This window comes from Anoplopoma fimbria, chromosome 8, assembly GCF_027596085.1.
Source record: "Anoplopoma fimbria isolate UVic2021 breed Golden Eagle Sablefish chromosome 8, Afim_UVic_2022, whole genome shotgun sequence".
Lineage (NCBI taxonomy): Eukaryota > Metazoa > Chordata > Actinopteri > Perciformes > Anoplopomatidae > Anoplopoma > Anoplopoma fimbria.
In genome coordinates this window covers 12,198,643-12,219,544 of record NC_072456.1, presented here as the reverse complement: position 1 = coordinate 12,219,544, position 20,902 = coordinate 12,198,643, and the positions used below count along the sequence as shown (strand labels likewise).

Here is a 20,902-nt window from a genome sequence, read left to right as displayed (position 1 = left end):
AATGTACTTTGTATTTTCTACAATCAATCTGTGCAAACAACAAGGTTTGTTAATGGTGATGGTTTTCTGTGAAAAGTAATTGCCTTCCTGGGATTAAAAGTATTACTTGCTACTGTGACGCTGGTGGTGTGAGTTGCCAATCACTCTGGCTATAACTATATAAATGTGACTGGGGTTAAAGGGATCGAAGGCTTCCTTGCTGGAGGCCCACTGGTTAAAAGTTAAACTGCTTAAACAGAATATTACTGATCTCCAACAGCCACTGTGCGTGTGCAGATGTGTGCACAACACGAATTTGAGTTGTGTGTCCCTTTTCCCACTTGAAGTTTGACCCATGATGTTATCCAGGTTAGATTTCATGTCCACCCGTTTTAGAGTTAACCCCTTTCAGCAAGACAAACAGAAAAATCTCATTGCAACATCAGCAGTACTGCTAAAGGCCCCAGTTGTTCCCTTTGAACAACACAGTGTGTGAACAGAATAATGATTAAATGTGTATGCAGTGTTCTCTGACAAATTCTCTGACTGCCTGTTTAATGTATTGTCATAGTTATTTGTTGGCCATACATGTGTCATAGTTTATAGTTAGTTGAAATTGACAATTTTCTTAAGGAAATTCAAATAAGAGTGGAGACAGCTGACTGGTGGTCATACAACTGTCCATTCACCATGGCCTCAAAAACACGTTCCTGGCAATCACAACACTAATGTGTATCGCTGTACTATTCCTCAGAGGGGAAATGCTGCTAACTAGCTCATTAGGGAAAGCCCAGTGTGTGATGAGCTGGCCGTTGGTACACAACTGATCAAGTTGTCACCATGGGTGCTAAGAGGAAAGCTGTGCCATATTAGATCTCGTTAAGAAAGACACAGAGAAATTAAACACCAAAGGGAAAGGTAGAGTGCATTGACTTCAATTCCACATATCGTGTTTGCCTCTTTATTTTTTTGATGTCCTCTTTCCACCCAGCTACTTGTCCTGGAGGAAACACAAACGCCTAAAATAATCTGTTGTACATGAGGGAATACAGAAATTGTAGTACTGTAATGTGGATTTTATTATGAATAATTTACATCCACGGATACATTTTTAGTTGTAAACATGTGCTTGTTTGATGATGCATTGCGTTCGTTCTTGACTTTAGGCTTCCATGTGATGTGTTGATCTGTTTAGATTTGTTATCTCTGGATAACAGAAACGCTTGCTCCTGGCACTGTGTAATATGTATGAGGTTTTATGAATTCAGTTGAGATAATCCTGTTTTAAAATTTGTGAGGAAAAGAGAAGACAGCTCGGCATCTGATTAAAAAAAACCCCACGTAGTTATATAAAGAGTAAAAAGAATGACTGATGTTATTTTTGTGTTTGAAAAGATTGAGCATTCACAAATCATCACCACAAAAAGAGAAAACATAAGAATCATAGGCTAATACAGAAGGATGATAAGAGAGAGAGATGAGACCGACAGACAGAGAAGAGCAGAGGAGCAGATAGGAGCAGCCAGTGATTGAAATTATCTGAGACCAAACACACTGTCACATGCAAGTCTACAGATTTGCATGTTTTTGAATTGGTGCTGTCTAGGTCACCAGCATGAGCAGTACGAGAGATCATGTGTTGTCTTAATCATTTACGCAACACATAAGTTTGCACACACGCTCACATCTGTACATAGATTTCTACCACAACAATAAAATCAATCCATCAATAGATGTGGATATGATGTTCTCTAAAGTCATTGATCAGTTAAAGGGACCCAGATATGCTTGTCAGATTTGCGTTGCATGCATTGTGCATTGTTGACATCATCCTAACTTGTGAGAATTGTTTGAGATAAATGTGTTCGTTTAACACTGTGCAAGGTATTGTTTTGCGGGGACATTATTAGTTATTGTTATACTTTATTTTTAAGTTTTTACATAACTTAAAGTAACCAAAACAGGCTACACAGCCTGGTGCTGTTACATCACTGTTTAAATGCAGAGATCAGAGGGCAAGACGTGACGCAAGTGTTTTCAAGACCTCTGGATCTCTCTGCACATTACAAGACCAAGACACCACAGTATCATTTGATTGCTTAAGGGTGTAGTAGGTATGTCGTCCATTTGCTTGAAATTCTGTGCAAATTTGATACATGCATGACTTTGTCTTCCTCACATTTGTTTTCAATGCTGATGCGTTTTGAGTAGTTTTATGTTAGCAATTTTGAAACTGAATCTGACAGTAGGTTCTGGCCGACTAGAGAAAGAAATAAGAGAGTGAGGCTAATGCAGTATTTTACTGTAATCAAAACATAGGGCCTGTTGTTTCTATATGTGTGTCCTGCAGGGAGATCAATTCAACATTAAGTCAACATAGCAGCTCATTGTGATGCTTACCAAGCCTTTTATTCCTACAAAATCTGGATTTGTGTGTCTGTGTGCTCACACGCATGTGTACAGTGTATTTTCACTGAACTGACCCACTTCCTGCAGAGTGGGACGGACCACAGGAGGCCGGAGGGTTTAAAAAAAAGATTGTCTGGGAGATTTTGTGTACTGACATGGGACACAAAGCTAGACTCTCGTGACACTCTTGTGACTTTTCCTTCTGTTGGGACGAGAGAAGAGCCTGGCACAGATCTGTGGGAAACACTAGTGAGGGTGTTTGACTACAGGCAGCCTTTGTGGATCTGCACATTCACACTAATCAGTTATAGCAGATGTTGTTTGCGATAACTTATAATATAATTGTAACTGACGGCTCACAGTGTCAACTGTTTATGCAGATGCAGGTTAATGGGTTGCAAGTGGTGCCGGTTCAAAGTAACAGCTCTATTGGGCCACATTTAGTTCAATGCAACTCTGAAAAAGCAGTCTGGAAAATGTAGTCATTTTAAAGAGGTGACTTCAACTCTGTTTTTATTGTTTTTATCTAAATGTGGCAAAATTGAGCTGTTTTGCATGCACCACTTCACAACACAGTATCAGTTTTATTTACATGATCACGTCCATCAAATTAAAGTTATGGTTAACCACATACACACACTGTTGTAACTCAAAGAGTGTTAGGACTTTATGTTGACTTTATTGGGGATTCAATGAGTTTGAAGAAGAGTTATAAGTATTGACTGAAGTTTTCATGAGGCAGACCATAAAGTAGGCTACTAAAGTAAAAATAAATGATTGTCTTCACCTATGAGCTGGCCCCCACTGAAAAACAACTGCCTCTGTTTAGTCAATGTCATTGGTCTGTCATGAGAAGGTTAACTTAAAGAGTTTCACAGTTTATCAGTACCTTATCAGAGGACTATGTAACTCACATGGCACTGTTCTTTTTTTCAGTGCCCCAGGGTGAGGGGTCGGGAGGTTCAAAACTCTCTGTTAGTCCAGTTAAATGACTCCGACAGGCAGCTACAAGTTTGCAGGCTGCTGTTACACTAAAGGTACACAATGCCATCTTGGCCATTACCATACACAATGAAATATGATAATACATGAATGCAAAACCAAGCTATACACTTTATGATAATAATGATAACAATATCAGAATAATTTTAGTGTAAAAATAATCCACGCTGATGAGAATGAAGTGCATGATATCAGTAAATTAATTCCATATACTGCTAAATGAAATATTTGACAGTATACATTGAATTAATTTAGGCTTAAAAAAGACAAGCTTTACGGTAACCAATTAGATCACTTAGAAATTAGAGGTTGAACACTATGAATAGGATTCAAGTTTAATCTTTTGAGTGCAACGGATGCTAATTTTGGAGAGAGTTAGAGGACTAATTTTGACTAATACTGTTATGAGTATTGAGAATAAACAAATTATTTTGTTTCCCTAATACTTTTATGTTCATAGTCTAGATTTACAGCATGCTACACATGAAAATGCCAAATGCAGTTGAAAATATTTATTTATTACATATTTGTGTTTACTGTTGTGATGCAAAAAATACAATTATAGAAGAGTTTATATAGTTTTTAATGATGTGTTTGCTTAAAGAGATTTAAGATATTTTTTATTTTGTGCATGTTTTAGTTTTTTGTGTGTAGAGTTTTGACAAAGAAGGCCCTTGTTTCAGAAATTCTGTTTTAGCAATAGCAAAAAACCTTCTTCAGTAGCGTTTTTCAACACTGCAATGTCGCTCTACATTCTTCACAAGACTTGAACATCCTGCTTACATCAACACCGTCCACACAGCAGTGCCTGCCACGTGTTACTGCCGGGCCTAGATACCTAAAATATTCATAGTGTCCTTGTCAGAACACATTTGTGCAGCCTCACTGAACAAACCTCTGTAGAATGAAAGAATGAGGGGGCGCCAGAGTTTACAAGACGACTCAGCAAAATGAGGGCCGTATCCTTTGTGTTGGAATAAGACGGAGCCAACACACACACACACACACACACAGGTACTTGATAACAACTCAGAGATAAAACTCCTCAGTAAATCTAAGATGTTTAATGAAGAAAATCACCTTCCTTAAGATATCTCTTGATTTTACTGTCAATATGTCTGATAAAACATAGCCATAGTGAGTATTGGGGAGTATAAATGTTAACCATAAGGCATTAAATTGTTCAACAGCTGTGCTGCAAATAATATATTTACAGTGAAACACATTGTTGGTAGGGACAGGTAAAAGACGAAGATTAAACTTAAAACCTGTAGGCTAGATTTACAGGATGATATCTCATAATGGAAAGGTAAGCTTTCTTTCCCACTTTTGGTCCCAATCCAATTCATAAAAACACCTACTTAAGAAACTTAGTCAGGCCCCTGTCGGTTGGCTGCGCACCGTCAGCTGTAATCACCACTTCCCTGTTTGACACCCCAGACGCTGTGCTGAGGAGACGGACTGACTGCTTGCCAGAGGTCTTCATTCACCTTTGCAGACAGTCCAAATGCCGAAGTCAGACAAAGGAGCTTTTGCAAAGACAAAACTTAAACGGATTAGTGAATGAAAGACTAGAAGAGTATTTTTTATTTTGTGTGAAATGAAGGAAAATGTGCTGATTTGAAGGTTTGCACTCTGTAATCTATTTTAAGACATAAATATTATCATCATGTGGAAGTTGCATAGTGATGCATCAGTGATAGCATGCACTGTATCGTACTTCAATTTCAATTCAATTTTGTTGAAAACACCCTCGGTGATATGACCTTAAAGCTGGTTGGTTTCTTGGCCCGTCTGTATGCTGGCTCTCCCTCTGCAATCCAGGCACACAAAGACACAGCTACAAAATAAATAAAAAATAGTGATGAAATACGATGCAGGTGTCCATCCTTGGAAACCAGCCATTCATTTTCTTGCCAATGAGCCAGCAATAAGTTCTTTCACCTTGACAGGAATGTCACCCCCACACGGATGGAAGCACAACGTGTTGTTGTTATAATTCCAGCACAAGAGCTTTTATGAGGAGATTATGTTGTGTTGATAAACCTAATCTGCGTTGACTGGACCCCTGGCTTTGGTTGTTAACACTGTGGTTTTTACCACAATGGTCAGCATGGTTTTAGGGCTACGGCTAAATGATCTTGTGCTGCTGTCCCCTAGTTACATTCGGTGCCAGACTTTCACCAACAACTTCACATGCAGACAATTACAGACATGCGCACACACTCACTATGCAGATACAAAAGCTGGCTGACACATTGGTATTGAAGCAATTCTTATCCTTTAATCTAATTACTGATGCACTGAGGTAGTAATAAGCTCTGTTCAGTCAAGGCAGGTGAATGGGTCCTTCCTCCTCTAGATGAGCAGTAGTGGAGAGGGTTGAGCCTGGATGTACCTTCTTAATGGACTGCTCTCTGACCTAACTCCTGAAGAATATTCATTAACATTCATTATTGAATATCCAACTGGTCCAGACATATTCTGTACTCAAATATAAGCTTAAGGAACATGTCATAAAATAATGCTGATATCATCTATCTTCATTTCTTCATCGCAATTTATTTCATTTATATTTCCTTCCCTTTCTTCTACTTTGCAATGACTACTGTAGATACTAGTACAACTGTCTTCTTGTTTGAATGCAGCACTTTTAATTGTATTGGAATGTTTTTCACTATGGATTCGCAACTTTAGTATGTGAAAGTTCTAAAATCTAACTTTTTCTGCCACTGGGTGAACAAAATTCACCCATTGGTGATCACCATGAGGCAAACAATTAACAATATATGAACATAACAAATAATTAGGCCTATATTTCCACTGAAGCTTTGTTATAAAAAAGAATTGGATCATCAAAAAGCAAATGGTTATTACCATCAGATCATACAGTACCATGATGGAATGTAACTACATGTGACTACATTTACTAAAGTACTTTACTTAAGTACAGTTTTGAGGAGCTTGCACTTTACTAAATAACACCCATTTGTTTGCTCCTTTAAATATTTACCTAAATGTTAATTATCTGACAGCCATGGCTACAAATCACAAATTTAATACACAAACCAGTAAAACCAGTTCCAACTTTACCAACTAAAATGCAGAGTAAATGTACTGTATATGTGTCAGTAAAAAATAATCAAGTAATAAACTGTAGTCTGGAATAACATTCACAGGGGACGTACTCCAACTATATAATGAAGTATTTGTACAATGTTGTAGTCATAGAAATACTTATACAGTACCAGTCAAAAGTTTGGACACACCTTCTCATTCAACTACTTTGAAGAATCTAAAATATAAAACATATTCTGGTTTGTTGAGCATTTGTTTGTTTACCACATAATTCCATATGTGTTCCTTCATAGTTTGGATGTCTTCAATATTAATCTACAATGTAGAAAAAAAACAAAAAACCATTGAATGACTGGTACTGTATGTGAATGATTAAATCTCTTTAATCTTGAGTAGACGACTTCAACCACTCACTATTTCCTCTTCATTAGAAGTCTGATGAACTGTAATACCTAGGAAGTGCTTGCACTTATCTTAAGCTGATTTTTTTGTTAAACATAAATTGCCTATGAAGCCATTCACCATACACCGCATCCTGGATTTCATCACCTTCCCCAGTGCGAGTGGGCGTTGTAGGACCGCCCACCGCTGCTGACGTCATAGTTAGCGTGGCGGTCGCACAGCTTTTGTCGGGAGCGCGCTTTCCTCGTCGCCGACCCTGCCATTCTGTCAGAGCGAGTCCAGAGCAGACAGAGAGAGGACGTGCTTCTCCTACAAAGAGGAATCAGACATCTGCCGAGCCGAGCCGAGCCGAGCCTGTAGTCGCGTTGCGTCTTTGCTTTAACCCGAACCAACCAACTCTGAATTTGCATTAAATATGTCTAACATCGTTTGCTGTCAAACGCCTCAGGTAAGACGTTTTCTCGCTCTTTACCAACAATCAAAGAGGAAATGCTGCTGTTTGACGTCTTTGGCAAATTAGACTAATTAAACATGTCATTGGTTACAGCTGACGGGAGTTTAAGAAGAAACACTACGCTGTTGCTAGATGGTTATTTTGCGCTGTCTTTTTTTTTTTAGACTGGGTGGAAAATGCTAGAAACACCTATTGTAACGTGACTGGCGCGGACTACATGTGATGACGCGGGTAACGTTGTTTCAGCTGCTGCGGCCGCATGACGAGACCGTGTTAAAGACGTCTCGAGTCGAGAGAAAACGGCGGGATAAATTGGCCAATAATTCAACAAAATGCACCCCTCATGGCTGTCTCATGGCTGTCTCATGGCGTCCCATCTGGCCGCAGGTTGTCTCTATAACGTAGCAGGCCAACGCGCACTAGCTTCCGCGCGTGCCCGACCTCCATCTCCAGTCAGCGCTGCTCGGCTCCAACTTGGGGGGGACGGAGGGACTAGTGTGGTCAAGTTTAAGCATATCTCTGCCTTTTGAGTTAATCCGATTGTGGAGGGGTGGAGAGGTGGATGTGGGGGTGGGGTTTCTTGTTTTCTGACCCAGTTTCTGGTGGCGGGATGTGTGCACAGACTCTGCTATATGCATTTTTTTTTTTGGGTTGGGTGGGGGGTGTATATTGCCAGACATGGGGCCTGGTACGTTACTCCACCAGAGGCCTGTGAATGACATTGCTTTGCAGCAGATAGTGGGGTTGCCAGTTGTAAGGCTTGGGTGGCTGGGTGGGTAAGGTAGCATGGGTACATCCTGTCCTTTACGCACCATGCATTTAGTGACAGACCTTTTCTGGGCTGTGACCTGTCTTGACATGGTATTGATGCGCCGACGTTGAGCATTATTGGCTGTATTGTATCGATTGTCTGGTTAAAAAGGAAATTGTCCAACGTTTCAGATTTCCTAAAGTGCTTCAGTGTTCATGGTAGTATTTGACCTACTGTGCTTTTTAATCTGTCCTGAATCTGGCAACAACGAAGATGATTTACAAATGACATGCTGTGGATTAGTGATTTTATATAAAAAAAAAAAGGGTGAAAAATCCTTTTAGTGTGCTCTTTAAGGCTTATCCAATAGGTGATTTAATAAAACATGATTTCTGTCTGAGTGGTCATGCTCAGATATTCTCCTTTTTACTTCCTTTAGTGGTATCGAAATGAGTTGAATGTGGGTGTTTTTTGATTAAAAAAATAAATAAATAAGACATCTTCAATTTCACTGTCTTCACAATCATGTTGTTGCATTTAAGTTAATATAGTTTCTCAATTGTGCTTCATCAGTTTATGCATTTTATGGACACACAACCAATACAGTGTTAACTCGACCTTCGTCTTCATTGTCATACCTTTAATGGATTCCCTTTTCAGGATGTGTTAAATTTAAGCAGTAAATTTCCATACAGTTGAACTGGGTAATATCCAGCAATGCCTCTCTTCTCCACTGGAGGGGTGTCTAACAAGCATTGATTGTTCAGTGTCAGGCCTGCACTTATGTGAATGACTAATCTGATGGTTAAATGAAAGAAAAGAAAAAAACAACATTTAGGGCTAACCTTTGTGACAAAGTTGTGAACAAACTCACTTGTTCTCTTTTGTGCCTTTTGTTCTCTCTCCCGTTGATGCCTGGTTTGCTAGTGTATGCCCAAATATCCACATTTACAGCCCACCAAATCTGCCTTTTTTTTTTTTTTTCTATACATACATTCCCAAATGCGTGGACACTGACCTGATCTCCTCACTCTAGTTTTTGTACAATGATCTTGTGTCCACATACGTGACCAAAAGATTAACATTTTCTCTAGACGGCAACAATTTAATATATAGACAGCGTGTTTATGCTTAACATAGCAGTTTTCATGTAGCCACTTCCTGGTTATCGGGGTAACGCTGGCAATGGCAAGAGATTGATTATCAGTCCGCAGAAGATTTTTATTTAATCACAGCTGTGATTAATGCGGCAACTCTGTATTAAATAATCATTCAGAGACCTGAAGGTGCGGCCTGCCTGGCAGAGCGTTGGGTTAAGTGTTAGGTGGAGACATGCAAAGGGCACAAAGCAACAGGCGAGCTTGTTGGACCCAAACATGTGGAGGAATTGAGCTTTTGAGCCTTCACAAGAAGCCTTCTGCCAGATATTGCATAACAACTCAAAACTGGGTCAGTGTTCCCTCCATCCACACACAGGCTGAATTATAGCTTTTCACGCTGTTCAGTGCAATACAAAAGACTGTATTCTAGCATTGGCTATCATGCTTGAGCATTTACCCATAGAAATGTCTGGCACGCTTTCCAGCAGTCTTAACTTGGTAGTTTTACACATTCGCCTTTCACACAGTAGTGCAGCACACGCTGTACTTATGTCCCATATGTGTTTAAAAATCTCACGGCTTATGAGTAGCATCTTTCTAGAAGGATTACTTTCAACTACAACTCATCTGATGGTGAATGTTAAATATTGCAATGTTCTTCTTCAGAGCAAAGCAATTAATTATCAGCCGTGACAGCGTGCCATTTTAAAATGAAGTGGCCGGTAGAAATGTTCAGTGACTTGACAGTAACAGTATCGGCACCATCTGTAGTTGGAACTACTACAGAAGCGAGTTTGAATACTTTGCCAGATGTTTACATGCCTGTCTGTCTTAGGACAGATTTCGTAAACGTGATAGTGTCACAACTGTGCAAGTTGCCGTCACAAAACTGTGTGTAGTTGAGATTAAGATGACGGCCCATTACCAAGTTGGGTGTGGGGAAGGGGCCATTGACCGTCCCACGTTACGCCCCTGTCCCGATTTGGTGTTGCAGCTGTTGTGATCCCATCACAAGATGGAGTCTAGTTTCACAGTTCCTTCTTTTTTTAATTCTCCCCCACCTTGTGCATTTTGTCCTTATTTTCCCCTCGACTGTTTGTCTTGTGCTGTGTAAATGTTGTCAAAAGGATAAAGAAAATTCATCATTATCAAATTAACACAGTGTGATCTTGATTAGTACGTCAATGGATTTCAGTATTTTAATGTTTTGCGATCTGCCACAGTACACGTATGTAATGTATTGTGTTTGTGGGTGATTTTAAATAAAGGATTGATGTCTAGTGGTTTCAGATTATTGGCATACAAATCGTTGTTTTGCACGTAACTGGTGTTGTGATTTTCTTGTTCAACCAGTTTTTTTGCACCTTACACAAATCTATTTGTCATAATATACTGTAAGGGCACAGCTCAGGGCAGCAGAAAATAACTGTATTGCACTGTATGAATTCATTTTTTTTCAGCTGAACACTATTTCATGAAGTCAATATTTTAGTATTTTTGCTATATGCCTGACAAGGACATTTTCGCAGAGTTGCATGGTCCTTTGAGGAATAGAGACCAGCTTTTATCTGTTACAGGGCTTTATGGCGACAATGAAGAGTACTAACCTGCACACTAACTAGAGGATTTCACTGAACAAAAATCTTCCACAATAATTCACACGGGGCTTCTGAATGTGCCACTGACAGCAGCTAGAGTCACGAGAACATTATATGCGCAGCAGTTGAGTAATTCACAACTTTTTGAACGGCATGCAAGTTGGATATGCAACACTCTCACAAAGCTGGGCTACTGAGGAACGCCTTGTCACATGGAGTGACGATACAATTTTTAGACTATGGGCAGCTGCTGTGGTCTGTCTTGACCTCTCTCCCCATTTGGTATAGTGATAAAACTGTTGGGACTGCAGTGTAATTTAGTTATTGAACTTTGGGCTGCAGATGGCATGGTGCTGAGTTGGTTAGGCATGGAGTTGTGTCAGTTGTGTTGAGTTTTTGCTGTGAACATCTAATTGGTAAAAGTGATTTGTGTTTTTGTTAGCTCAGTTTGGGCTGCCAGTGGCTTTACAGCTAGTGGAATTCAAACTCTTAAATATCAGAATAGAATATCTTGAGATGGAGGGATACGGGATGAGCGGTCTCTATTGGATGTGACTTGCAGGTGGGTGGGGCCTGTGGGCCAGGGTTATGTGCTATAGGGTTTCTATAGGGTGGAGCCAGTCAAAGGGGCTTGTCACATTAGATAGAGGTGAGTGTGTGTGTGTGTGTGTGTGTGGGGGGGGTGCTGCTTCAGAGAGAGTGGAGACAGAGCTCAAGGCATGAGACGGATTAAACGGTCTTGCTCGGCCTGGTGGGACGCATCAGCAGGTGTGGAGATTTAAAGCGCTTAATAGAGGGTGTTGTGAGGGAGGAGTATCAAAGGCACTGGCTTAGCTCCCAATTTATGGAGGCATTTTTGTTAACAGCGTATTGGGATAAAATGCTGAATTACAGTTTTCTCTCTGAATTTGATGAGGATAGAGCGATCAGATGAAGTGACCAATATGTCCTGAATCGGATAATCGATTTTTTAAATTTTGTATGCATGTGGGGGAGATGTAAACATTGTTTACTGTGCTGCATGTTTGTAAAATGGCTTGTGAAAAGGAGATTGTGTTGTGAGTGTTCAACTGTCATCCCGTGTGCAAGGCTGCCTAGATTTACCACGTGGAACTGACTCATAGCAGAATTTGGCCTCTCTCCACTTAATGAATATTCATGTCCCTTTTTCCTTTTCTCCTTTTCTTCTAGGTTATAATGTATGACCAACACAGAATAAGTACAACTCTATAGCCAACGGGATCCCAAGGACTTGATTACAGTCGCTTCAAGCCTGATAGTTTGTCCGTGCGGCTGCTCCCCCTCTCCCTTCTGCTCACGCCCGTCTAGTCAACTGGCATTTCTTCTAACAACTTCCCTCCTCGTGTGAAGAAGTCCTGAGTTCCACTGTGATCTCAGTCTGCTTTGCCCATCGCCTACCTTCGGTTCTACTCTCAGCAGTGCTGCTTCCCTGGAATTGCATTATTCTTTATTAGGTAAGGCCGTGACTAATGCATAAAACGGATCATAATACACAATGCACATTACAGGCACCTTATCCTAATCCCCTCTCCGGTTATCAATTAATGAAGCCCACTATGACAATGTTGGATGGAGTGCAGAAGACAAGCATGCTGGGTGTTATTGCTTTACTTGGCAAACGTTCATTTTTGTTTTTAACATTCTCTCTGCAGGCATACCATCAAAATTCGCCAAGATGATTCCAAACGGTTATTTGATCTTTGAGGATGAGAGTTTCCTGGATTCCACTGTGGCCAAAATGAACGCTCTGAGAAAGAGTGGTCAGTTCTGCGATGTTAGACTGCAGGTACGGTTCATCCAAACATGCACTCGGACACTATTTCAGAGAAGCCACAGAGTCCCTCTGTGAAACGCATAAGAGGCCATGGTGTACTTTCAGTGATAACAAGAGAAACATGTTGATACGAAACAGTTTGAGATGTTGCTACTACCCGTGGGGCTAAATTAATTCGTGGGAGTATACATAGTTTAGATTATGACGGAATTTAACACCCCTGTCTGTCAGAATGACGTACAACAATAAACCAATGGTCATGCAACACTTGGAAACCAGGAAAAGATTTGAGAATTTATTTTTATTATTTCCTGTTATTATTTCGTTGCCCTCGTATCTCAAATGGGAGAACCTGTTCCCACCATTTCTATAATGTAGACCTCTGAGAAAGAAGCCGATCAGGAATCAACATTTAGATAGCCATTGAGGCACAAGGGACTCAAATGTCTTTGATTTGTAACTAATGATCATGTTGCTTTTTTATTCAGAACAGTCTCTCAATCAATATTGGGTTTATTTCTCCAGTTGTCTTTAACGCTTAAACTCTGAATATCATGTTTGGTAGCAGATTTAATAAACTCAAAGACATAATTGTTTGTCGTCTTCTTTTTCTCCAGGTGTGTGGTCATGAGCTGATGGCTCACCGTGCTGTTCTGGCTTGCTGCAGTCCCTACCTGTTTGAGATCTTTAATAGTGACATCGAACCTCATGGAGTCTCACATGTCACCTTTGAGGACTTGGACCCGGAGGCTGTGGAGATCTTGCTCAACTACGCCTATACTGCCCAGTACGTAGCATTTTGGCTTTTGACCTTTCCTCTTATCTTATCAAAGCAAAAACATTTTTTTAAATGATTAAAAACCTCTTCTTCTCTTTTGTCTTCTGTGTAAAACAGGCTAAAGGCAGACAAGGAACGGGTTAAGGAAGTTTACTCTGCAGCCAAAAGGTTCAAGATGGAGCGAGTCAAACAGGTTTGTTCTCACTCTTCTGCTTTTTATTACATCTACTTCTCCAATGTTACAATTTTGGTTCCGCAGTCATTTTACAGGTTACAAGGAACTTCACATTTGAATGACTTCAAAATATTACCCTCACTCCTCAGATTTGTGGCGACTACCTGCTGTCTAAAATGGATTCCCAGAGCGCCATCTCTTTCCGTAACTTTTCCAGCTCTATGGGAGATGCCAGAGTTTTGGCCAAGGTGGACGCCTTCATCCAGGACCATCTACTGGAAGTGTCTGAACAGGAGGACTTCCTCAAACTTCCCCGTCTCAAGGTACTTAAATTTGAACATGTCATAATATTTAAAAGTAATTTACAAAAAAAAAAAAACTACTACTAGTACTATCAGTTTGAGTGGTCCTAGTAAGTTATAGATCGCTTGGCAGAGTTGGAGCCTTCTCTGATCATGAAGCTACATGGCAACACGGATGGATGGTTGTCTGTTCTAGTCCCCCTTGGTTCCTCCCCTTAAACTAACCAGCGTTGGTGGTCTTGAGTTGAATAACACATACTGGATTAGGCTTTGTATTTTTACCTTTCTTGAGTTTGACATGAGATTAACAATATTTATAGTATAAAGGTGTGCTTCTTATAGATTTACCTACTGCTAAAGCCTGTTGAGGACGTATTTAGGGCAGGGGTTTTAAAACGTATGCAATAGTTGGGTCAAGTGTAGGCGGTTTATACGGTCAGTCTTTGGTTGAGGCTGTTCCAGTCAGATGAATCAAATGAAGTTGTTGGTTTGGAATACAAATACTCTGGGAGAATTGCTAAAATGATTGGTTAATTGATTTATTCAGCAACTATTTATTTGACAGTGAAATACTGTATTTGTTAAATACCAAACTTTGGCTAATTACAGCTTCTCAAATGTAAGCATTTGGCTTTTTCTTCTAGATCTAGGTCATCGTCAATGCATTACTTTGGGCCTTTTTGACTATAAGACATACAAAATAAGAGTTTTGAAGATATGATGTTAAATAATTTGGTTTGTTTAAAGCCCCAGTTGGGAGATTAAGATCTAATGGTTTGAGGCTGCCTTCACACCGAATCAGGTGCTGCCCTGAAAACGGCAGCCCTTCCATTCATTTTAAATGGGTAGTGGTTGCCGGAGGAAAAGAAAATGCGGCAGCCTGCTGCAATAGATTGAACTGAATCGACTATCCGGTCATATGGGATCAAAAAAATGCTAATTGTTACGCGTGGATGGGCCATTAAAAGTGACACTCCAGCAGCGCCGCTAAACTCTACAGCAAATCGTAGAAAACTATATAAGTCGGATTTGGTGTGAATGCCGCCTGTTTATAGTTTAATCCTTCTGAAGTGAACCTGAAACTTGACGTTTATTGATCATTATTAGAAAATTGATGACTGGCAGTTATTTTGCCCGTTAGCTAATTGCTGCTGTCCTACGTGAGTCACATATTGGGGAAAGTACATTTCATCCAGTGATTAATCCATATCTTTTTTTTTTTACCCAAGCTCACCAGTTGAATGAATATCGCGGGTGGTTCCCAAGCAACTTTACGTGATACTAAAGTGAATGCCACCAGACTAGCAAAATTAAAGGTTTATACAGGCAATGAATTGCGTATACCTAATTCTAAGGTTAATTTATAATCAGCTTTTCAGTAAACAACAAGGGTGATGGTACACATTTCTTCAGTTCATTGTATTCCTACCATGTGTACATCTAACAACTGTTTCATCCCCTATGTGTGTTTACAGTTAGAAGTAATGCTAGAAGACAACCTGAGCCTGCCCAGCAATGGAAAGCTCTACTCGAAGGTGCTCAACTGGGTGCAGCGCAGCCTCTGGGAGAATGGAGACCAACTGGAGCGACTGATGGAGGAGGTCAGTACCAGGGCGTGCAGTCTGAATTGACTTTTCTTCTTTCCTACCCTGACCCTTCCCCTCCCTCTGACTCCTGTTTTTGACGTTAAGAAGTCATCAAGGGGGCTGAAGTAGAAATGGCATGCCATTGTCATGCTGCTATGTCAGGATTGTTCTTTTTTTCCTCTGATTTGTTGAGGTTTTTGCAGTCAGAATCTCTGTACCCCTGAACCGTACAACAAGTTAGAGGTGAGCCAAAAAGAGCTGCGGTCTGCTCATGTCTTTTTGTTTACACTGTTCTCTTTTGGGTATGTGGTTGGTTTACGTTCAACCCCATTTGAGTATTCTAGTGCTCTTCTCCTCTGAAACACAAAAACACAGGTTCTCAAAGGTGTGACCCTTGATTCTGCTGTCTCACTGCCACTTTACTATCTGAACAGGTTCGTATTTGTTGCTCCAGCACTAACAGACAATCCTCCCCGTTGATTTATCTCTCCTGTAGGTTTATTAGCAGCAGCAGGAGACCAGACTGAAGAGCCAGGACTGAGCCACCAGGGTAATGAGTCAGAGAGAAAAAAGAGGGAGGAGAGGAGCACTACTGCCTCTCAGCAGCCTCTCTTTGCAGCCAAGCAACACTGTGCTCCCATCTGTCCATGCCACATATATACAGATGCATCCCATTTCTGCATTTACCAGAATACATTCCTCACAAACCTTAAGCATTAAAAACATCTAATTGAATGCCCCTATATTTCACATAATAATATACGTCATACAGGCCTACTTACCTAGCAACATATTCAAGAACCACTCAAATATGGCATTGGACAGAAAGCAGCATTGCACATGAGCATAGTGATATGCTCAGCACGAATATTGTATTTCACTTTCACTTCAATTATTATAGCCTTTTGCTTTTATTTATTTTTTTATTTTTTTTCTCAATTTCAAAAAATTGCCCTTCAGATGGGCAACTGAGTGACTTCAACACATATTCTAATTCTATAATTTTGTCTGGCATCAACAGAACATATATGGTTTGCTCTTATTTCTTGCGTTTATTTTCTATAAATGGGTAATGTTTCAAATTGGCGTAATAGATGCTACACTATCAATAGTCATCTGGATTTGACCGCCCGTTGTGGCTGCCATCACAATGACCGACTTGTTCAGCTAGAGGACCGGTTTCCAAACAGCAGAGGTGGAAAGATGGCCGCGTGCAGCCCCCTCCCCTTTTTCTTCATTCTTCACTGAAGATCTTTCCAGATGCAGTCTTTCATTCTTCACCAGCTCCCTCTTTTTTTAGATGCAAACTAAGGAAAAGCCTCTGTCCGACACCTTCTTGAGCTCCAACACTTAACCCACTCTGTGCAGTGGCAGCAGCAGCGTGTGTCTTTTTAAAGGAAGCTTTCCATCCAAGCGACTGAAGATCCAGACCTTCGTCCCCTCCCCCTCTTCCTCTTCACAGCACCCTCCCCCTTCCTCCTCCTCCTCCCTCCTCCCTCCTCCCCCCCTTTTAATGCTGGGGTTCTGAGTGTGTTGCCATGGAGACAGCCACATGGGTGTTGTTCCTGTTTGTCTTTCAGGTGCAAACGCTGTACTACTCTCCTGACCATAAGCTGGTGGATGGAGGGCTGGTGATTGATGGGCACAGTGAGGTGTTTGGTGGCGAGGAGGACCACCTTCAGTTTGTGCAGGTACTCAACAGCTTGTGCCTGGCTTCACTGTAATGAAGTCTCTACTACATTTTGCTTGGCAGTTTGTAGCTTTTTTTAAAAATTGTACAGCTTGTGCCTGGCCATGCATAAAAATACCATACAGCCTGTGCCGGGTAAGAATTAGATGTGGCTCATTTGATACCACAGTTAAGCAACAATGTAAAGACTAATGTCAGTAGATTAGCAAGAAATGAGCTATGATGACTGCCTTGCTTTGCTGTTGAGCATATATTAAAACAACACTTTTATCTTTTAAGCTAATCCCAACAAATTGGGAGTGGGCAGTAATGGCTGTCCCAGCTTTTTGCCCGCTATTTTGAGTTGTCACTGAACTGTGTGCTGTTAGCTCTGATTGTAGTGTGGTCTGAGACTGTTGTTTGCAGTGTGGAGTTGTTGGCTTCAGATGCGTGAGATTTCAATACGTACCCAACAAACGTCTAAAATTAGAACCGTTGGATCAAAGCGTAGTTCGGGGTATGATTACCTGGTGTTGTGGCCACTGGTGGGCCCGTGGTGCAAGCTTGGCTTCTGTAGCTGCGCTGTGCTCTTGCAGAAGAAACCCGTACGGGAGAGCACCCAGAGACAGATGAGCTGCAGCTCCTCAGGAAGCCTGTCGCCCTCCAACCAAGCAGCAAATGCCCCAAAACAGCCCGGCAGGAGAGAGTGGAAGTACATCGCCTCTGAGAAGACCACAAGTGAGTGTGTGTGTGTGTGTGCATGAACTACGTGTGAATTGTCAAGATATTTTTCATTAAAACATATTCTATGCACAAGACCCATAGATGTTGAACAATGTGACATTAGAGTCAGAAGTCTGCTGGCTTCAAAACCCGGGTGTAACATGAAAGGACATAGCATCTGAATTCTGAGCTAAATCTGAAGACTTTTTTTTATATTTTTTATTTCCAATCTTGCCTCTAGACAACACCTACCTGTGTCTGGCTGTGCTGGACGGTGTGTTGTGTGTGATCTTCCTGCACGGTCGCAGCAGCCCCCAGACCTCTCCCTCTGCCACCCCCTGCCTGATGAAGAGCCTCAGCTTCGAGGCCCAACCCGAGGAGCTGGAGGAGCAGCCGCTCTCACCCATGCATTACGCTCGCTCTGGCCTGGGCACCGCAGCCCTGAACGGAAGACTCATCGCAGCAGGTTAGCACTTAACATGGCTGGAAGGTTGGAGTACGGTATTGGAGGCTGGGATACATGGGAATATGCATGTTTCTCTTTTAGCGTAGAAATCGTGATTATGCATATATCAAAATGAGGTTTAGGGGAAAAAGTCCGACCACAGAGCTCAACTGTAACCTTGATGCATCTTGATGTCCCTGCAGGAGGTTACAACAGAGAAGAGTGTCTGAGGACTGTGGAGTGTTACGACCCCAAAGAGGACCGCTGGACCTTCATCGCTCCCATGCGGACTCCAAGGGCTCGATTTCAGATGGCTGTGCTCATGGTACAGTTTACTATTCATCATAATCTCAGATTTATTGACTCTACAATGAATTTACATTTTACATATTATTCTAGGAGTGCACTTATCCGATGTTTAAACAAGTTTCAATTGTCTTGTGCAAATACTTCCTTGCTTCCTTACACCCTGTCCAAATAGTTGGGGTTTCAAAGTTTTGTTAACTCCATGTCCTTGTACTTCCAAGCATATAAGGAAACAAAAATTGAATTGAGCGTTTTTAAGTGCCATGTTTACATATTGTTATCTAATGACTGAGTTCCTTTGCGCCTCACAGGGTCAGCTGTACGTGATCGGAGGGTCGAATGGACATTCTGACGAGCTGAGCTGCGGGGAGACATACAATCCACATGCTGATGAATGGGCTCAGGTGCCAGAGCTGAGGACAAACCGCTGCAATGCAGGTGAGTCTCTCCTGCAAGGATTCGTAAAGTGATTATTGAATTTAAAGATCTTTTCCAGGGAAACACTTCAATAAAGTAGCCTCTCTGTTACTGACTTCAGGCTACTTCGCCTTGTTGGCTCATTCCTGTCCTCTCTGTCTATAGGTGTCTGCTCATTGAACAACAAACTCTACGTTGTGGGAGGGTCGGACCCCTGCGGGCAGAAGGGCCTGAAGAACTGTGATGCTTTCGACCCTGTGATCAAAACCTGGTCCAACTGTGCCTCTCTTAACATCAGTACGTGTCCACAAAGTCTCGCATACACTCGGAACCTTCCATTTGACACGTATATAACGTGGTCTAACCTCGACCATAGAGCTGATCAAATCTTTATTCAGCATGATTACAAATGTTTGTCTTTCATACGAAGTTTTAATTATTCCCTCTGGAAAATTACATTATTGCAGCTGTGAGTAAATCTATGTTTAAGAATGAAATTGGAACGTGGTATTCATCAAGTACATTTGTTTTCAGGGAGGCACCAGGCAGCAGTGTGTGAATTGGATGGCTTCATGTACGTGATCGGAGGGGCGGAGTCCTGGAACTGCCTAAACACTGTGGAACGCTACAACCCTGAGAACAACACCTGGACCCTGATTGCCCCCATGAACGTGGCTCGCAGGGGAGCCGCCGTTGCTGTCCATGCAGGTAAGCCCACGACCACAAACAGGGCTGTGAGCAGCGTAATCAGCTGGCAGCTTCATTACTGTGACATTGTACAAAATCATCATGTTGTGCAGAGTCAGTGTTTCAGTTTTTGACACTGTGCCGATACTAATTTCTGTCGCTCTGTCAAGGCAAACTTTTTGTTGTTGGCGGCTTCGATGGCTCCCACGCGCTCCGCTGTGTGGAGGTGTATGACCCCGCCCGCAACGAGTGGAGGATGCTGGGTAGCATGACCTCTTCCCGCAGCAACGCGGGTGTGGCCATGCTGGGAGAAACCATCTACGCTGTGGGCGGCTTCGACGGAAACGAGTTCCTCAACACGATGGAGGTGTACAGCCCCGAGACGGACGAGTGGAACGACTGCACCAAGGCCCCGTCTCCCCTCTCCGACTGAAGATGGGGGAGACAGGGAGTTGGGAGGAGGAGGAGGGAGGGAGGGAGGGAGGGGGGGTTGGGGAGTTTCACAGTGTTTCACCTTTTTCCAAACTAACAGGCTTAGTGATGTAATCGTGTTTCGTGATGTTCTGTGTGTGTGTATGAGCGGATATGTGTGGGTGGGGGTGGGTTGTTGGGATGAGGGGTCTTCAGTGAAGACTGGCTTATATGTGGTGGGTGGGGAGGAGGGTTGGGGGGGGGGGGGGGTTGTTGCCCAAAGCAACATGACGCCTTTGCATATTGCATACAATGTTTTTTTTTGTGCTGTATATATTTTTTGTTTCTTCCTCATTTTTTGTCATATGCCAACATTTAATACACATTTAGTGCTTTTCTTTTCTCTTAGAGTTGAACCGTCACTTTGAGGGTTTTCAGTTGAGCTAACAGATTTTGGTCAACGTGGCAGTATGAAGTGGTGACAATTGACTTTTCAAAGTTAAAAAGTTTTATTCAAGAATATTTCTGTTGGGGAAATGTAATTTTGCTCACATATTTAAAGGTCAGTGGTTTCGAAGCCTTACTCAGAGTGCAAGTTGATAAACACCTCATGGCTTTTTGTGTCATTTTAAAGCTGGATTGCTTTTTGAATCTTAAATGATGGCCTTTTTTATATTTTTTATACACTGCTGATTTACCGATAAAAGTAGTAGCAGACAGCTTAGAGTCAATGAATCTAACCAGTGCCAGTTTTAGTATAGTTTTTGTGCACACACCACACATGCACAACCATGCTTCTGCTAACCAAACTTTTGTTATTGTGATTGAACTAATT

At 41.6% G+C, this 20,902-nt stretch overlaps 1 protein-coding gene across 1 annotated transcript; it reads left to right on the top strand.

Annotated features, from left to right (window-relative positions):
* The first annotated feature begins 7,113 nt into the window (after positions 1 to 7,113).
* ivns1abpa (influenza virus NS1A binding protein a) lies at positions 7,114 to 20,121 on the top strand. Its single transcript, XM_054603129.1, has 15 exons — positions 7,114 to 7,318; positions 11,965 to 12,248; positions 12,447 to 12,580; positions 13,186 to 13,355; positions 13,464 to 13,539; positions 13,671 to 13,844; positions 15,299 to 15,424; positions 16,990 to 17,100; positions 17,675 to 17,816; positions 18,043 to 18,267; positions 18,450 to 18,571; positions 18,864 to 18,990; positions 19,135 to 19,266; positions 19,504 to 19,677; positions 19,827 to 20,121. Exons 3-15 carry the CDS (start codon positions 12,470 to 12,472, stop codon positions 20,087 to 20,089), a joined length of 1,953 nt encoding a protein of 650 aa, XP_054459104.1. The 5' UTR covers positions 7,114 to 7,318; positions 11,965 to 12,248; positions 12,447 to 12,469; the 3' UTR covers positions 20,090 to 20,121.
* Positions 20,122 to 20,902: the final 781 nt, after the last annotated feature.